General features: G+C 58.0%; 1 protein-coding gene across 3 annotated transcripts in view; it reads left to right on the plus strand.

The window, feature by feature from the left end:
• PTPRN2 (protein tyrosine phosphatase receptor type N2) overlaps nt 1-19,487 on the plus strand; it is a 519,553-nt gene that overhangs the window by 410,952 nt on the left and 89,114 nt on the right. For all 3 annotated transcript variants that reach the window (XM_074366632.1, XM_074366633.1, XM_045522614.2), the window contains one exon: nt 3,047-3,259. In XM_074366632.1, the coding sequence (XP_074222733.1) occupies nt 3,047-3,259 (213 nt within the window). The remainder of the gene's footprint in view (nt 1-3,046; nt 3,260-19,487) is intronic.

Genomic DNA, 19,487 nt, shown 5'->3' on the forward strand with positions numbered 1-19,487 from the left:
CCTTGAGGGTGGGCTGCGGGAGGTAAGCCTGGGCGGCTCCCACCCAGCCTAGGGACCACTGTCACACCTTCTCTGCCGGGCAGTGGAGTGCTGACGAAGCCAAAGAAAATGGAATTCAGTGGGCATAGGGTCCCGTCCTCTTCCCTCCAGGAGCACCTGGGACCCAGCAGGGGCGGGGCAGCTGCCAGGAGGCAGAGCTGGCCCAGGGAGGAGGGACCCGGGATCTTCAGGCAGTAGCTCTCCTTGACATTTTTCTTTGACCTCTGAGTAAATTCCAAGCGCGCAGCTGGGGGCAGCCAGGCAGGCCCCGTTCCGCTCCCCTCCCGGGCTGAGCGCATCGCGGGTCACAGTGACCCTCAGTTTCCAGCAACGACGACCCAGCCGGCCTGGCTGCTGCGCCTAACCTGTCCAGCCTCCCTGGGAAGTGCTTCGGCGCGGCCTCCCAGGTGAGCGCCCAGCCAGAGTCTCTCCTGCCGCCTCAGATCTGGGCCAGGGTAACGTGTAGGCACCGCCACCGGCCTCCTCCGTGGGGCTCATGCGCGTTCACGGCCTCTCACCTAGAACCGAGTGACAACCAGGCTGCGTTTGTGTCCCTTGCCGGGAGAGCCAGCGAGTGCCCAGCGCGGCAGAACCCCGCGCCCAGCCGGATGGGGCCTCGCTCCGAGTCTTGGTCCCCTGCGCTCGTGAGCGGCCGCCTGTCGGGTGCGCACGGAGGTGTCTGCCACACACCGAGACACTGTGCGTTCCCTCGGAGCCAAGCTGCTCACCGCATGCGTGTGCGCTTCACGTCGCCGGGCTGGAAGGTTCGGGAAGTCCCTGTTCCCAGGCGCAGTCAGCCACGTGGGCGCGCGGGGTCCTCCCGACGCCTGGGCGGGACCCTCTAGGTGGGGGCGCGGGGACGCGCCCGGGCGGGGAGGGGTGGGGGCATGCGGTGACGGCCAGGCGGGCGGGGCGGGGTGACAGAAGGACACCCCCTCCGTCGGCCGCGCCCCCTCCATTGTTGTCCTCTCTGCTCAGTCTACCGAAGCTCGGAGCGGCTCCGGGGCCCGGGTGTGGATTTGGGCCTCTCTCCGGGAGCCGAGGGGGCAGTTGAGGGGGATGGGGGTCTCCGGCGGCACGGGAACCCGGGCGGCGGCCGGCCTGGACTCTCAGGGGAGCGTCCTGGGCGGGTCTGGACAGCCCCCCGCCCGGCCCCGAGGGCGTGGAGAGAGGCGCGCTCGCCTTCAACGCGCCGCGGGCGGACGGGCGCGAACCACCGCACGGCCCGGGAGCCGGGAAGGGAGGCGGGGTGCCGGGCGCCCTCCCCGCCCGCACGGGTCTCCGAGGCCTCGGTCGGCCCCTCGTGCTTATTTCTGTGGCTTTGGCTCTCGGCGCGGGCGGGGACAGGGTGCCGAGGGGAGCAGGGCAGCGGGGATGGGAGCCTGCAGCCTTTGGGGTGACTTCTTTCTGGAAGCGGCTGTGTGGGCCGAGGAGAAAGGCGCGAGGGGAGGGGGGAGAGGGGACGGGGAGGGTCTCCCGCCGCGCCCAGGGCCGGCCCGGCCCGGCCCGGGGGCTCGGCGCCCCGCTCCCCCTACCCAGCCGGTGCGTCCCGGGCCCCTCCCCCCGCCCCTCCCTCCGCGCCGCCCCCCGCCCCCCTCCTTCATCCCTCCCGCCGCTGGCGAACCTGCCGTCCTCTCGGAGCCGCGCATCCAGGCAAGAAAATCCGGCGTCTTTTCTCATTTCACCCGCGTTTCCATTAACCCAGTCCCGGCACCAGCTAATCCGCGGCACCGAAGGCAAAAGGAGGCTAATTAATGACCAGCTTTTCCAGTCAAGACCGGCGATAATTGCTTTGGTGGCCTTTATGATTACAAGATAAAAATGGCCCGGCCTGACATAAGAGGCCCTGTGTACACTCGGAGACGGGAGGAAATGAAGAGTTGGGAGGCTGAATACGGAGCAGAAAATTACCAATAGAAGAGAGATAATGAATAGGCCGGCCAGGCATTCATGGGGAAAAGTCCATTTTGTCACCACGCGGAATTAGGCGGCGGAGGGAGTCTGCTAATTGCGCTCATCTTGTAGCCGCCGGGCTGAGGCGGGGGCGCGCGCCTCCATTCCCCCCCGAGCGGTCGTGGAGGGCTGTGCTGGCCGGAGTCGCTTCCGTCTTCCCCTGGCGTTTTTAATTGTTGCTAATATTCCTCATAACCAAGCTAATGAGGGCGAGCGCTCTGCAACTTTGTGCACACGGAGACTAGTGAACCGCCCCGAAGGACCTTCCCACCCCCACTCCCCCGAAGCCTGAGCATCTGGTGGACGGGCTCCCTCACCTCTTACCCGCCGCATCCGCATCCGAGAGGTGAACTCCCGGGCCATCGTGTTCCCACGTCTCGCAGCTCCTTTCAGGGGGAAAGTGCAGAGGTGCGACGTGCGGGGGTCTGGGCTGCGGGGCAGCCCCGCGTGGAGAGGGGCCCAGGTCCGTGGACTGTACCGGGGGACGTGCCTCGGAAGGCAGGCCGAGGGCCTTCCAGGGCGGCACCTCCCTGCAGTGTTACCGAGAGTATTAGCAAGACACCTCAAGCCGGGCTGGACTCGTTCCACTTCTGCTGCTACTTTTAGCCACAGCGGCTCTGGCACCCATTCAGCACCCCCCCTCCCGCCCGCTCGCTGGTTTGCATGCTGGGTCTGGGCACCTTGCTGTGTTATTTCCCTCCCACCTGCTAAGAGGAAGAGGTGAGCGCTGTGTTTTACTTAAGGCAGTGAATTAGCTGCCCAGTGCTGGATATTGTTAAGTTTGAGAAACAGCAGCCTTTTAAAGCGAGGGAAAAGTGATGCCTTCAACGTGCCCTCTGAAAACATGGCGGTCTGTGGTGCGCTGCTTGGAAGGGACTCTGGCGGCGGGTCCTAGGGCTGCGTGTCTGGGCCGCCCTTCGGCTGCTGCTTTGGTGCCCGCCCAGGGCTGTTGTGCTGTGCGCAGCTTCACTTCTTAGGTTGCTGTTTGCAAAGGATGGTTTTCTGGAGCTCCTGAATCGCTGGGTACTCACATGCCCCCTCTCCCGTTCCGCAGAGAAGCAAACTCAGGCTCCTGCCTCATCAGGCAGAGCAGGACGACTCCGCCAAGTTCATCGTGCTCACCCTGGTCTCCATCGTGGCCGTCGTGGGGGTCCTCCTGGCATCCAGCGTCTTCTACTGCCTGCGCCACAGCTCTCACCACAGGCTGAAAGAGAAGCTCTCGGGACTCGGGGGTGGCCCGGGCCCAGATGCGCCCAGCGCCTACCAGGTAAGAAGTGCCTTTCCTCAGCGCTGTCTCAGGTGCACTTGTCCTGGAGCAGACGTTGGACTCCCCTCCGGCCCCTCCCCCGGCCCCAGCAGTTCATTTATTCCTAGTTTGGGTTCTCCTGTGATGACGATGTGAAACTTCTCATTAGCATTCATGTAAATACCTGGCAACCATAGTTTTCCTGCTTTATATTAATCTTATGCTGTTCTTGGATAGTCTCGTGTTAGCTGTGAAAGCGAGTTGCTAATTAGAAATGTGGGGGGAAGTGTACGCTACATGAATTATGTATTACTTGTATCTTCCTTAGTTTGGCCAGTATTAATTTTAAAAAAGTCAGAGTTGCAAGATAAATTGGCTGTGTAGATGTTTGAAGATGTCTCTGAAATCACTGACTTCCTCGGGTCTTCTGTGAAAAGACCCTCCCACCTGCTCTGTCGCCGCCCTCACTAGTATTTGGATAAGTGAAGTAGAACGCTGATAAATGGAAAGTAAACCAGCAGTGACTTCAGGAGAGCAGTGGGGGCAGCTGTGTCCTGGGGATTCGAGAGACCAGACGCACCTGGAAACACGCTGGACACCAATGAGAGTGGGAGGAAGGCAGGTTCAGACCAAACTGGACATTTAAAAAAAAAATCGCAGAATGTGTGGAAGTTCTGCAGCAAACACTTCAGTGTTAATAACGTTCTGTAATGAAAACATACCTTTGGTTGTAACAGCAGTGCAAGCCTAGAAAATATACAAGTCAGGGCATCTGATTTCTTTTAACTTAAAATATAATTTAACTCCAAGAACATTAATCACCATTTTTAAAGTTCAGTCAGTATATTTTGTAGAAGATTTTCTCCCATTGGAGTAGATTCTTTGTTTTCGCAAGTCACATGATTATGATGTGGAATATGTTATGTAAATAATGCATCATGTCTGACAGTCACATCTAAGTTAAATATTATCATTCTGTCATCCCAGTACACCACTGGGGGTGGGGGGCTCAAGCTCTTTCTAGAACCTGCCCCCCAGGTGTTGTGAGAGGTGCCCTCCAGGAGTTGTCTGAGAGCCACCCTGACCCTGTCTCACATAAGGAGCTGGGCTATATTTATAAAATTGCTCTGCTTAAAATAGACCAGGAGAGAGCATTTTTTTTCGTGTTTCAAAATTCTTGGTGGTGGTGTTGAACGAAGAAAACTCTAGTTTTCTGGAAGAAGTCACAAGCCTGGCCAGTATGATCTTTTCTTATAAAGAAACAGCAGCTTTCAAATGTGTGGGAGATGGCATTTCAGTCACAGAGTGAGCTTAGCTTCAAAGCAAAAGAAAAATCACGTTTGAAGAAGAAGCCTGGGAAAAATGTCACATAAACTAGTAAGAATGTACCCAGAAATCCTATTGAGCAGGGACCATCAGTGCAGGATGCCGGGTCTTCTGGGCCACGTCTGTGCCAGGACATAAATAAATTATCACACCAGTTCTGTTCCGTGTGCAAGAGATGGGAGATCTTACGGGGGTAGGTTTTTAGAAAGCATAGCATCCTTTGATACACTTTGAAATTCGAATATAAAATATTGATAGAAAGGGAAGGTTGGACTTGCATGCAGAAACGGCTCATTCTGACAAAAGTGCATGTTGCAAATGCGTACTTAGAACTGAGTTTGTGATAATTAACAGGAAAAAAAAGCTTCCCCGTGACAGCTCTAATTAATAGTATCTGTAATTAAAATCATGCCCTTCCAGCAGGAAAACTGTTTGAATTTCTTGGAGTGACCTTTACGCTGTCCCTCCTGGGGGCACGGTGGCTAAGTTGATATTGATTTTATAATGAGCTCTGGTTTGTTTAATAAGAATCTGTAATCTAGACAATAAATGAAATGTGTGCTTTTCTTCAATCCAGACTAATAAAAAAGGGAGAAAGTACAGGGGAAAAAAAACTTTTCCTTTAAAAATATGCATGGAAATTTGGAAATGAGACTGTTGTAAAGATTTTCTGGTGGGCTGCATTTTGAAATCAGCGCAGAAGACCTTTGGGGGTGCTGCTTGACTAGATGTGGAGGTTTCCAGCGTCAGAGAGGACTGTCCCCTGGTGAGAGCATGGTGGCTCCGGGCTGCTGTGTTATTTTGGCTTGGCTGAGCGGGGCACACTCAGCGAGTGGAGATGGGGGTTTCACGAGTTTTAGCTCTAAATTTAGCTGAGTCATGGGTTAAGGAGGGTGAAAGGATAGTTCCACGTACAGGGGTTCACGTGCGCAGACGGAGCAGGTATCAGTTCACTGACGTGCCAGGACCTTTCTAGAGCTGCCACAGACCCAAGTTTAAAAGTCTGTCTGAAGAGTTTTTTTGAGTATTTCAAATGTAAAATAACAATTTGGGGAATAGTATCTAGTTGCTTCAATGCTTCATTTCAAGACATCGAACTTCTGCACTTTGCTAACTCTGTGATGCAGGGAGTTTGCAGACAGACCTCGTCACCCTTCTCAGCACTGGCCACGAGGAAGACCGAGCAACTTGATACGATGCTTTCTTCCTTTTATGGAGATGTGATGGAAATATTCCATTCATTTTATAAAGGTTTCTGTGTAAGTTGGGGTAGAAGTTAAGTGACCTAGAGATGACAGAACGGTGGGTGCAGAGTCATAGTTTCACTGACATCAGAGTCCGAGGTCACCCTTTAAAGACAGAACTAACATTCTTACACGGGGAGAGTCGGTGGAGAGGGAGGCTCGGGGCTGGTGTTCTGGAGAACGGACCAGCGCCTTCTTCCCAGAGAGTCAGCAGAGGACCCGCGTGTCCCAGTTACATGGCACAGCAGTGGTGTCGTTGCAAGACTCTTCTAGCGGGAAGGCCTCCTCTGGTTGACCCTTCATGAAGCATGGGTCGACTTAGCCCTTAGATGTGCGCCTGCTAATGTCCGCGCCCTGAAGTCGCCGGCCGTGCGTGCAGGCCCCCGGCGTGTGCGTGGTCGGCGGTGTGGGGGGTGGGGGCCATGGGCCCCCGGCGTGTGCGTGGTCGGCGGTGTGGGGTGAGGGGCCGCGGGCCCACGGAACCCTCCTAATAGCGGGCTTTCCTTAAGTTGTTTCAACACAGTGAGCAGTTTGCAGTATTAGCTTCTCATGCAAACGTGTTTACACCTTTTTCCGTTTCTCCCTTAAAATAGAACTACTTCAGAGACAGAGCTAGCATTTCAAAGATTTCTTGGTTTACACGTGCGCGTGTGCGGGTTTTGTCTGCTTCGCCTACTGGGGAATCAGAGCTCCCTGGGTAGACGCTTGCACTTTAGCACTTAAGGAGCCGCCAGTCTCGCCAGGTTACCTGTGGACGTTCAGCTAGCTCACACGTGCCAGGGTCAGGTGTGTTAACTTTCTGAAGAACTGAAACCCATTTTTAAAGCTCGTGTTTCAATGGAATACCGCCACCAAACTTTCCCCCCATTGCTTTAGTGAATGTTATTTTTTCCTCCTAAACAGATAAACATAATATGTTTGGATTAAACCTGTACTTCATTATTGAAAAAGCCAGGTTCTTTGCTTTTGGTCTTTCTCCCCCAAGTTGGCGTGTCATGCCGCATCCGTGTTACCTGCACTCGTGAGCGCGCACGGAGGTGGCGCGTGCGCACTGGGCTGTGGTGCTGGGTGAGCAGCGCGCTGTGCACGTTTGCCGGGAGGTGTCCCACTTCTGCGGAAGGTGATTGGGCAAAACTGTGCAGAAACAAGTCGTTAGATGGTTAGAAGACGTTCCCCGCCTTTTCCTCTCCGAGTCTCTTTGAATGTTGCGTGCGTGTCTCTGAGGCTTTGATCATCTCAGAGCAGCAACTCGCGCATCCTGCCGGCCCCTCTCCCTTCCCGCGCCGGGGCAGAGGCTGCTGCGGAATTTTCAGCAGGGCCTCTTTTGATAGTTTATTCCACAATACCCAGCGGGCTCCCTTGTTTTTGGAGGCTCTGGAACCAGACCTGGAGGAGGGGCGGCGGTGGGCGCGGGACCTGTAAACAGCCACCCAGCGCCCCTGCCATTGCTGGAAGCTGCTGCTCCGATGCTCCAGCGCCTGACCGCTCACCTGTGAGCCAGGAGGACTGGGCTGGCCACGGGGACGTGCCCCAGGCTGGCTTTGCTCCTGGCTTTTGAATTAGGGGGCCTTCTCCTGGCTGCATTGACTCTTCTCTGCTTGGTGTATCGCTGGTCGCAGAAACGTTTCCCGATTTGGGTGAAAACCTGTGACATCGCTTGCGGCTTCGTTGATCCCACCGCAGGTTCGCACGCCGGCCCTTCCTGTCTTGGTCGGCTGTGTGTCTTAGAGGGCCTTTGCTTTGCTTTATGTTTAAATTTTCAAATCAGAAGAATTTTTTTTTTTTTGGCGAGTTTCCAGTAAGCAGAATCTATCCTGTTTTAAAAATGAAACGCTGCCCTAAAATGCTACTCAGCACCGTCTCCGTGTGCTGCCACCTCGTCAAGCTGGAGAGCTGGGTTAGAGTTGTGCAGATTCTGCCTTTGCGGGAGGAGCTGACAGCACCAGTGTCTGCAGGTGGACTTCCGTGGAAACTCTCCAGGTTCCGGCTGCTTTTGCAGGTGTGCGTGTTCCGTCTGGTCAGGTAGCAGCCAGGTGGCCTTCCTGTGCTCTGTGACCCCAGAACAGGCCTGGGCTCCCCTACACACAGTCAGTGCCACGTTGCTATCCGGGGGGTGCTCCTAGAGGCAGCCTTGGGAGAACCCAGGAAAACTTGCTCACCTTTTCAGTGAGGGGAGCGAAGGGACCCATCAGCCCTGGGGGTGTCCGGGCCTGCTTTTCACATGTGCGTTTGGTGTCAGGTGATCAGTATCAGAGCCGACAAGCTCGGCTGAACCTTCCAGAGATCTTTCCACTCTGGGTCCGAGCATGTTTCTGGAAGACGTGAATTTGTAGCATGTTTTCCTCCTAAATCTTAAATTTTCCAGCACGCAGTTTCCAAAAGCAACAACGACTCTCTCATTCTCTGGTTTCTGTACAACGTGTTTCCTCAAAAATAGCTCCTGAGATTTGGAAATAGATCTTCCAGGGGAGGCTGAAGTCTGGAACGATTGCCAGGGAAATGGCTAAGCATACAAAGGAAACATGTTGCCACCCTAATATAGCCAGGCACTCCCCCGATCAGACAGAGACAATTAGCTCAGACTTAATAAAAAATAACAGGCCACTCAGTGAGATATTTGGAAAATAAAAGATTGGAACGTCTAATGCTGAGAAGCCCGAGGCCTGGAGTCCATGGCTTCCTCCGGATGCTGAGTTACTTGCGCTGATCTGTTTGCGTTTTCGTGGTGTGGCCGTGCATCTGGGTTTGACGTGAAGACCTGTTTCTCAAGGAAGGCCAGGAAGCTGGGAAGCGTCTTCCCTCTTCTGTGTCTGTGCCGGGGGCTTCTCCTGGGTTCTCTCGTCTTGTCCTAGAGTGACCCAAAGGGAGCACATGTCCCTGAGCGGGAGCTCCGTGTGCTCACACGGCTGCCAGGTGAGGGCGGTGTGGGAGGTGGGCAGGGCAGGTGCCCCATTTACTCTGCTTCCGTCCAGGGCATGTTCTAGTCTGCTTGCCCGGCTCACTGTCTGAGTCAGGGAGCAATTCCATCCTGCCAAAGCCAGAGGGGCGCGTCTGATGGCGCCCTGCACCCAGGAAGGCTCTCTGAGCCCCCCGCCCTGGTGCCCTCATCCTCAGCCACCAGCTCCTGTGAATGATGCCCACAAAGGGGCTTTGAAAGCCTTGCCTGGCCACACCATATGGCCACTCCCAGCAGTCAGGGCCTCCTTATACACGTGGAGAAAGAGCATGGGAGAAGGTGTGACTTGTCCCCGGCCTACGGCCTGCGGGGGAGGGGGCAGAGCTGAACTGGGCATTTCAGCCCCAGACGCCCAGAGAGTGGGCCCGCTGGCTGGGGACCCTCAGCAGACGGGACAGGACCTTCTCTGGTCTCAAGCTCTGGTGGCCCCTCCCCCCCCACCCTCCTCGTGGTGACAGGCGCTGCAGGAGACTGAGGAAAGACTGACACCACGTCTCTGCTCTTGATAATTTCAAGTAGCCAAGGCGTTTGCCATAAAACCACGTGAAGCCCAGTGAGCAGCACAAGAAGCCAGCGATGGTGAAGAGGTGGCTAGTGTGGTGCGGAAATCAGATGGGTTCAGGGTCACAGGGAGGAGCCCTGAGCCCACGGGTGGATGGAGGCTGCATGGGGTCCCCGGAAAGGAGGGACCTGCGGGTAGATGGGGGGACAGACATTCCAGGCAAGAGGATGGACTCAGGCACTGGGGGTCCTCACCACTGGGCGACAGACTCCACCAGGACAGGCCTAGGGAGCAGGGACCGGAGGCAGGAAAGCTGGGAGCGGCTGCAGGGACCATGCAAGGACCGCTCCCAAGATCCCAGGCAGCCTTCCAAGCCCGGGCATCGGCACCAAGGACCACGGTGTCCTCTGAGGATTTCAGCTCTCCCTGGGGCTGGCAGTGGCTCCGTGGACAAGGCTTTAGTCTCCCCCACATGTGGCACTGGCAGTGGCTCCGTGGACAAGGCTTTAGTCTCCCCCACATGTGGCACTGACAGTGGCTCCATGGACAAGGCTTTAGTCACCCCCTGACACGTGGCACTGACAGTGGCTCTGTGGACAAGGCTTTAGTCTCCCCCTGACACGTGGCGCTGACAGTGGCTCCGTGGACAATGCTTTAGTCTCCCCCACATGTGGCGCTGACAGTGGCTCCGTGGGCAAGGCTTTAGTCACCCCCCCTGACACGTGGCGCTGACAGTGGCTCCGTGGACAAGGCCCTTAGTCTCCCCCAACATTCTTCCTTCTGAGTCTCTTTCCCTCTTGCTGTGCTTTTTACTTGTTAACTCTTTCTTTCCCGCCATTTGGACCCATGGAAGAGCCCGCGAAGCCCCCTGTCCTGATGGCACCAGCCAGAGCCTGGGCCTGGCACCTCTCACAGCCCTGCCCTCCTCGCCACAACACAGGCAGGAAAGGGCTGGGTGCCCTTCACGGCGCTCTTGGAGTTCAGAGAAGGTCGTGGGGGTGTTGGCTCATTTCAGTTCGAAATTCTGTCTGCTTGTGGGGATCACGGGCTCCCAGCGGTCTTTGTTGTGGGGGCTCATCTGGACGGCTTGGCTCTGGGCCCCCTGTGTGTGTTTCTTACTCACCTGCCTTTGTGGGGGTGCTCTCAGCCTTGGGCCCTGATCCAGAGACCTGGGCACATTTTCTCAAGCAAAACTTGGGGCATCCAGTCTGCAGAGAAAGCAGCATACTCCTAGAGAAGCCGGAGATCTAGACTGTTGTGTAAAGTTGAGGACACTCTGAGGAAGGCGTCTGGGGAGGTGCGGGTGTGAAGACAGAGTTCCGGCGACACTGTGACTTCCGGGAAGGGTGTCTTCTTCACCGTCCGTCCAGGGCCAGAATTCAGTCAAGTCAGCCCTCAGTTGGTCTCTGGAGGAAGATGGACCCGGTGTGTAGATTGGGGCCTGAGCCACCTCCAGTCCCCTCACCCACCCCACCCAGGACGTGTGTCTCTCCTGTCACACCAGGGCTGGGCTCGGGCGGTCCTGGGATGAGAGAAATGTGGCGGCTGTGTGGGCAGGTGCGCTTGGGGACCGGCTGCAAGGGGACTGCTTCTCAGAGAGGCGAAGCCGCCCTGACATCAGGTGTGTGTGGGGAGAAGCTTGAGAGAGTAAAGGGAAGTGTGAAAGATGGATTAAATAGGGATTTAGACCAAAACAGCCACGGTGGGAGAGGGAGCAGGACTTCTCCAGGGCAGGCTGTCGGAGGGCCCGCAGAAGTGGCAGCGGTGGTCCACACCGAGTGCAACAGCCCCGGGCACCCTTCTTGTGGTGGAGGGGGGGGGGGTCGTGTCTCTATGGAGAGGCCGGGGTGGCCATGCAGGGCCCTCTTCGACCAGAGCCCAGCTCTCTGCATGCCGCCTCCCCCGGGGACAGCCTCCGTCTGGCGGCTGTGAGCAGACCCCGCGGGCCCGCACAGCACCCGCAGCAGGAGGCTCGTGCTGGCCCCAAGGTCGTCCACTCTGACGCGCCCTCGGTGGGCACCAGAGGACGTCTCCATGCTGAGTGGCGTTATCTGCAGTGAAATGCATTAGCCTGTCAAGAATGGCCAAGCCCAGCTCTTAACCCGACACGTACCCGGCATCGAAGAGGAGAGGTTACAGAAGGTGGCAGAGTGAGGAACAGCCACTCGGGGGTGGCTCGGGCTGTCAGAGGTACATAGGAGCTGTGTATTTCGAGGGGAGAGAGTGCTAGGAAGGCAAATGCAGTCAAACCCAGGGGAATCGGCAGGGGACAGCAGTTTCCAAATGTCAGAGGAGGCACATTCAGGGACGTGACAGAGGAAGACGGGCCCCAGCACAAGTCCCTGACACAGAGCAGTCGGCCCGGCGGCTGCCTCCTGCCCAGGGACACTGGGCGCTGGCGTCACCCTCCCCAGGGCCCCAGGCCCCTTTGGGCTTGGAGTTCTCCGTGGCTCCCAGCCCGTGGCCGCCCCTCGTCTTCCCAGCCCTGGCCGGCAGCTGCTCTGGGCGCGGAGTTCTGCTTGAGGGCCTGGCCCGTGTGTGGCTCCCAAACACTGCGTCCCTGTCGGCGCGTGGGTCACCCTTGAGGTACAGACACCTCAGAGAACCTTGGGAAGGCTGCGCAGCTGAACTGAGAACTCTTCCAGAACATCTTTTTTCTAGAAAGCTTATTTCTCATAACGATAGAGTCACATTTTCTGAAGCAACGGGGACAAGAGAACTTTACATCTCATCAGAGTGTGAATGTCGGGCCGGTTCGCACTGGTGTTAAGGACGTGCCTGAGACAGGCAGCTCTGTGGTGGCCCACAGGGAGCCTGGGAAGGTCGGGGGGGCTTCCCAGAGGAGCTGGGGAAGGGGGCTCAGAGGGGGAGAGACGCAGGCAGGTGCCCGGGAGAAGATGGAGCCCATGACGCCGTAAGTCTGGGCGGCAGATGGGGAAGTCTTCTTGGAGCTGAAGCTCACGCTGAGGAGAGAGAGACGTTTGGGAAGGGCTGAGCCCGGGTCTGGGAGGGTCTTGGACGCACAGACGAAACAGAGGGAATTCCAGGAACCGGCAGAGAGCCCTCTTACTTGCGCTAGACCAGTCTGTGCCGGCCTTCGTCGATCTTCAGGAGGGTCGAGCCACGGTGAGAGACGCCACGGAACAGCGTCTCTCTTCTGCGTCGAACTAGCTGTTCTTAAGTCTGCACTGGGGTGTTCTTCTTTGGGAATCTGGGGAGGTCGTTTTTCTGTCAGCAAGAGCGAGACACTCACTGGAGGCTCTCCGGTGCGGACGGCGACAGTTGTGAAAAAGTATTCTCTTCAGACTTGTGAGCATGAAAAATAAAGCAGGCGTCAGAATTAGGTCTCTGTGTGTGTGTGTCTGTGTTTAGGGTTATTTGGAGAATATCCAAGTGATTACATTAGCAAGTAAGGACAGATGTTTTAACACGCACAGCTCCGTGGTGTTGAAGGGAGGGAGGGACAGGCAGTCAGGTTTACCCTTGGGTTGACTTTGTGACGTTTAATCGCAAGTCAGGTAGGAGAGTTTATGTGGTAGCTACTGGGTTATTCGTGCACGCAGGGTGTTAGTGTCAATGTGAAGCTACGTGTAAACCCTCTAATTAAAGTTTAAAATTTTGGATTTGCTTTATAGGTAAGCACTTTATCATTTGCATTTTTTTTGTAAAGACAGTGAAGCCAGGGAATAACCAGGAGGGGAGTGTTCCCAGCATCAGCTCTCCCATAAACGCGCAACACACGCCCTGTGACCGGAGCCTGAGGTGCTCCTGCGGGAGGAGCCAAAACACAGACTCGTGTGTGAAACGCAGCAATCCGCTGGAGCGGAGTCATGCCTAGTCCCCGTGTTGCAGGACTTTCTCCCCCCACCCCGGCTTCCTCATCCTCTGCCACATTCAAAGAGAAGAAAAATACTGAGTTAAGTGGCCCCAAAATTTGAAATTGAAATGTAAGGGGGAAAACTGGGCAAAAACCCCAGCCGCTCTGGAACTGTGTCTCTTCTGACCTTGGACCCCGCGTTTCCCAGTGATGGCGGTGACACGGGCGTTTTAATTCTGCGCTGGCTCCGCGGCTCCTGGGAGCCCCTCGTCCAGAGGTGGGTTTCTTTGGCACATCTTGAGTCTGCAGGTTTCAAATCAACTCCAAGCGGGGCAGCAAACAGAGCTGGGGCCCTGCATGTGACAAATGGCCCTTGTTCCCCGGCCAGCAGCGTCCCAGGTATCCGCTTGCTCTCGGATCCTCTCCGGGCACCTCCTCCCAGCCCTCAAAGTTCGCATCCCACAGCCCCTCCGGCCTGAGATGCAGGACACCCCCTAGCTGGCTTGACTCGAAGGCCGATGCAGATGCCCATGTCCCGTGGGAGCTCCGCCCCACTCCCTCTGGGCGGGAGGTGGCAGCTTTCAGAAGCTCCCGCAGGCTCAGAGGGCAGAGCCTGCCCTGCTCGGCTGCAGAAATGGAGCAGAGACAGACCAGGAGTGACTTGGCCGAGGCCACCAGCGTGTCAGCAACAGAGCCACCAGACCCGTTGTCAGAGATCCCTGTGCCCCACAGCCGGTTGCAGTTCCCAGCAGATCTCCGAGGAGGAACTGGGCCCTGTGACGTGCCATTTCTGAGACCAGAGGGACAGCTGCTTCCGTGACGCCACCGCCCCGCCCCCACCCGGGCTCTGCCCTTTGGCCTGATAGGCGCTGGATGCAGAGTGGGACTGTGAATCCCTTTTGTGCTCCTGGCCGGCTCCTCCTCAGCCCAGGGAGGTCCCCTGTGCGCCCCTGTCTCTGGGCCTTTGTGCAGCCCTCGCTTCCCACCCTGAAAGCCCTCCAGCCCTGCTTTATCCACAGAGCAACCCATCTGTCAGCTGGCCCAGACCCCCGCTCCGCCCGCCTCCCGGCCCGGCACAGGGCCCTCCCGTCGAACCCTGCTGCCACCCTTGCGTTGCCCTTCGCATCAGGAGCGATGGCTGTGGCTGAGAGAGACCTGGGCTGGGGGCCAGGCTCGCCGTCCCCACTGTGCCTTCCCTCCAGAGGAGGCGTTTCTGAAGTGCCAGGTCTGTGGGGTAAACACGCAGCACCAGGGGGGGGCCCTTCCCATGCTCCGTGAAACCTCGTCAACACGTTGAACTAAGGTATCGGTGTGGGAAGAGCTGGGGGTGGGGGGTGCTTTAGAGCCCCCGTGAAACCATCAGCCGTGACTGCCAGCGTGCGGGGCGGCACCCGGCACAGAGGAGGCGCTCTGCGAGTGCTGAGGGTGGTGGATGAGGACACAGTGACGATGGCAGTGAGGACGGGTGGTGAGGACTCCTTGTCTCTTGAGCAAGACGAGGGTTAGGAAGGCGACCAGAACTTCCGGTAGAACTCAGTCCATGTCCAGCCCAGGCTGCTCTGAGGAGGTGGGCATCTGTCTCTACCTGGCGTGGCTGCTTCCAACCACCTGCGTGCCAGCCTGGACGGCCCTGGCACACAGGTGGGGCTGCGCAGACCTCCTTCGCCCGAATTGAGCCAGGACGTCTGACTTGGGGAACCCTTGAAGCGTCAAGGTCGGTGAGTCATCAGCTGCAGGAGTCCAGGAGGCTTCGGATCGTGTTTATTGCTTTATTTGCCCATCGCTGGTGGCCCGGCTTGGGGAGCGGGGCTTGGAGGTGGGACTGAGACCTCCTGGGTCGGCTGGAGTGTTGCCAGGGCTGCGGGTCAGACGCGCCTCCTCTCACGTCTCCAGTTCCAGCGTTCAGCTGAAGCATTAAAGGTCGTTACAGAAACCGCATTAGCAACAGTCTGGGGGAGAAAGAAGATGCTTGTTGGAGCTACGTGGGTCCTCCCTGCGTTTCCATTTTCACAACTCCACCCTGATTTGCCCCGGTATTTATCAGGAGCAGAGCACGTGAGGAAGAGGAGTGTGTGTCTGGTCTGCGAGGACTGACAGGCTTTGGGGAAGGGGCCAGCTTGCGCCCCAGCGGGCGCATGAGCTGCGTCCTGGAGGAGGCGCGCTCAGTAATGTGCCCTCTGAGCCCCCCTTTGGGCAGCCTGCCAGCCGCAGAGTCTGTGAGGCCGAGGGCTCTCCTGCACTTCACAACCATGGAGAATGATGGCCCCTCCGAGCCGTCCACGGGGCTCCCAAAGGACGTCACAGCGCTGCCTTGTCTGCGCCTCCGGCAGCAGGACCTGACTCCAGCTCCCCCCGCAGCACCTCCTGCGTCACCCCGGCTGCTGCCCGGGGGCCCTCGGTCCCCCAGGGGCTGCTGCAGGCAGTGATGCCCACCAGGGAGCTGGCATCTACTGAAGCCTCTGTGGTTCTGTGCTGGGCATGAGGGGGCCGGAGAAAGTGACTTCTGTCTTCGAGCTTGGGAGGCGAGAGTTCGCTGACATGAAGACAGCCAGAGACCAGGACAGGACCGGCTGGGGGAGCCTGGCTTGGGGGCACGGGCAGGGCGGCAGGGAGGGCGCGGACAGGGTGTGGGGCTTGGGGGGGCGCTCTGTTTTCTCTGACTGCAGTCGGTTCCAGACTTCGAAGAGACTTGAAAATCATTTTCACTTCTTAGTTAAAATGTGTCTGTATCTTTAACTGTTATTTTGAGAAAACATTTGCAGAATGGGAACGATCACTCCATGCTGCTCAGTAAACACTGCTGGTGGTGGAGTGTCTCGGGGACTTTACTGACGTTGTGGGACCCGAGTTATTAAAATAACGCAGCTGCATCCGACCAGAGGAGCATGGGTTTGCAGCCGAAGCTGTTGTTGGGGTGTCAGGGGCTGGGGGGGCGCCACGTCCCTAGTTAAAGCTCTGGGACCCAGCTTAGGATTCCGTCTGGAGAGGTGCTTCTCCCCGTGGGGGGGTGTGCACATGAGTGCGCACGTGAGTGTGCTGTCCCGCCTTGGAGCCGTAAATGCCGTCTGAGCATCGCTGAGCAGCCGGGCGGGGGTGGTGAGACTGTCCCGGGACGAGCGTTGCTGACTTCGTGTCACGAGTCAGTGAAAAGGGAGGCGGGGCTGAGGACCGAGGCTCCGCCCCGGGGACAGGTGCCGGGCTGGCCTGGATGAGAGCCGGTCACCCAGGGCTTCGCTCTGGCTCTGCCCTCTCGGGAGGGGGAGGCAGGTTCCTCTGCTTCTCCCTCAGCGATGGCCATGGCCCTGCGCCCCTCAGCCTCTCCCAAGGCGGCACGGGCCCCCGGAGCCGGGAGCGCCCACCCAGCGCACACAGCCCACGCCCGTTTCCGCTTCCCAGAGCAGCACTAATCAGACGAGCCATTTACGGTGAGAACATCTCCATAAAATAGCTCCCGTAAACCAAACTGTGAGTCAGCGCTCCTGGGGTCACAGCAGCCCAGCCGGCCCAGGAGGGGCAGCTCCTTCCAGGTCGCAGCCGCTCGAGGACGGCCGGCCGCCGCTCTCCTGTCCCTTCTGTGCTTTTTCTTGACGAGGCAGTGCTGGCCTCTGCCTTCCCCAGGCCTTTCACTCCTGTTTAATCATATCGAGTGTAGAATTTTATGTGTTTTAAACCTACCCGGTATTGTTTTTTTATTACAACCGTTCACGCCTGCTCCACTTAGAAAATATAAGTAAAAAATAAGGCGAAAGCCTGTGCCCCTCCCCGAGCGGAGCCCCTCCGTCCGCGGCGTCGCGGGGGCCCTGCCCTCTCAGGGTGTTGGCTCCACGTCCAGGCTTCTGTGGGGGCCTCCCTGTGCCCCCAGGCCCCGTGGCCGCCTGCTCGTGACGAGGCGGACGGCCGCCTCCTCCTCCGTGGGGTTGGGGTGCTTCTGCCCCCCCCCCCGTTTTCACCCTGCTGGGCTCGGGCCCCGCCCCAGGGAGCCCCTCCCTAGCAGCGCGTTCCCGGGGTTTTGTCCTGTCCGCAGAGTAACTGCCCCCCGCCCCCGCACACCCTGATGAACCCATTTCTCTTTCTCCCAGGCTTTGTGCACCCCTCCTTCGTCTGGCCCTGTTGCCACTAATTACGTCCCCAAATAACCCTAAACCCCGGTCGCCTTTGTGTGCGCTCTCCGGCGGGCCCGCTTTGTTCCTGTTGTTCCTTGAAAGGTACAAAGGGTTTTTCTCAAGCCGTTGGCGGCCTGTCTCTCCCTCGGCGGAATCCAGGGACGGCGGGTCTTTTCTCTCGGGGTGAGTCTTGCTCGGCAGCGACAACCGCAGAGGGGACGTTTGCGTTATTACGTGTGTGGGTGGATTTCTGCCTCAGAATCCTAGTCGACGCACTCAGCAAAGTGTGTTACAAAGACGTACAAAATACCTCGAGACGCTGCAGAGACGCCCAGGGCCTGTGCCCTGAGGTTCTGCAGAAAGGGATGACTGTGGCTCGACACGCGGCGTGTGCCCTTGTTTTCTGAGCCTGCGTCCTCGCACCCTAAGGACTCCCTCTGAAACTCGGAAGCTCTTGGGTAGAAGCACGTCCGGTGCTGCCCTGCTCTGCTGACTGGGCCCCGGGCAGGGGGCGACCAGGCTCGGGGCCTCCGGGTGGCCGGTGGGGCTGCGTGTGCTGCTGGGGTGACTCTGATCACCACGCCCCTTGGCCCCGGACAGGTCGGAGGCAGCGGCGCCAGGATGGGTGTTTGCCGTCTTCTTGTTGGAGCGTCGGTGCCCCTCTTAGCTTTCCGGGCAGGTGAGGCGCCGTTTGGATCTGGTGGAACAGAGGGACACAAGCCTCACACGTCTGGTTGCTTTGTGACGGAACATTTAAGTTTAGGGGCTGTGGGAATGCTGCTCCGTTCTTCTCGGAAACTTCCAAGCTCCGATTTCCCCAGGAAGGGAGCGGAGAGATTCTTGCTCAAGACAGTGGTGGTCGGCAGACGGGGCTCCGCACGGCCCTTGGTGGCGCAGTGCAGCAGGCAGTGGCCCGTGTGGATTGGGGCCCCTCAGGTGTGGTGTCCTGACTCCCGTGTCCTCCCCCGTCTGCAGACGAGGAGGCTCTGCGGGGAGGCTGCGTCCAGCACGAGGAGGACACTGATGGTGGCTAGATTGCGCTTCGAGCCAGCCCGAGTTAACTGCGTCACCCGTTCGCTCTTAGGATCCTCCCAGCAGCTCAGCGCAGCCGCTCCACTGTTACACCCACTTCGCCGGTGACACACTGAAGCACAGAGACTCGGGCAACTTGTCCAGGGTCACGCAGCTCGTGAGCGGCCAGGCCGGGCTTCTGACTGGGGCGATCTGGGCCCCCGACGCCCAGCTGCACAGAGCTGGCCTGGCTCTGTCTTCTCCACCACCGATGACTTCCTTTCCTCCGTGGGACTCCTCCCGAGACACTGGTGGCCCTGGAAGACCTGCCTCCTGAGAGGACAGGCATCGATGTCCCGCTGTGGGCTTGCCCAGGGTCATGTCCGCCCCGTTGCGCTGTGAGTGTCCCTCTCGCCCGGAGCTGGAATGGCTTGCGTCTGTTTCCCTTGGTGATTTTCTCCGCTCCCGGGAGGGTCCAGAAGCTCCGAAGAGACAGACGCCTTGAAACCCAAAGCAGCACGTGGCCCCCCCCCCCCGCCCGTGTACGTGATCGCCGCTTTCGCTGCCAGAAAACAACTTTCTGTTAATTGACACACACGCTGGCTTCTCCTTTCCTGCGCTGGGATGAGAAAACAAACAGATCTGGCCAAACTCCTGGGAGGAGGGCGCCAGCTCCCGGCCGCAGGGAGCTCTTGGTGCTGGGAGAGGCTCACCCCAGGTCTGCGAAGGTGCGGTTCTTGGGCTCGGCACCCGTGGCTCTGCAGACGTGGAAGGAAGCACCATTAGAGACGAATTACATGGACGGCTGGTCGACCCCACATGTAGGTCTATGGCTGAAAGATTCACTGGTTCAATCTGTCTGTCTTCTTCCTTCATAATTAATTGCCTCTTGGTTACCGAGTCCCTGGGTTGCTGCACAAAGTCGTAATTGTCTTTCTAAACTCCAGGGCATCAGGCCAAGTGCTCAGGGGCAGTTCGTTACAGCGGTGCCATCCTAGGTCGGAAGCAGGCACTGCTCTAAGTAAAGCAGAGTCAGCCGGCATCTCAACCACTTTAAAACACTTTTTTAACGAAGGGGCTGGAAGGTGCTGCACCTTCTCGTCCTGCAAAGTGAAGACCGTTGGCCAGAAGCCTCCACCGGGCTCAGGATGTGTGTGCCGCTGGAGGGAACCACGGCTTGACCTGCGTCTGCACCTTGGCCGGCCCCTCTAGTTCACAGGTCAGGGTTTCCGTGACCTCAGCCAGGGAGTCTGCATCCTGAGTGTAGATTCTGCCCTTCCTGCCAAACCA

This window comes from Camelus bactrianus, chromosome 7 (assembly GCF_048773025.1).
Source record: "Camelus bactrianus isolate YW-2024 breed Bactrian camel chromosome 7, ASM4877302v1, whole genome shotgun sequence".
NCBI lineage: Eukaryota > Metazoa > Chordata > Mammalia > Artiodactyla > Camelidae > Camelus > Camelus bactrianus.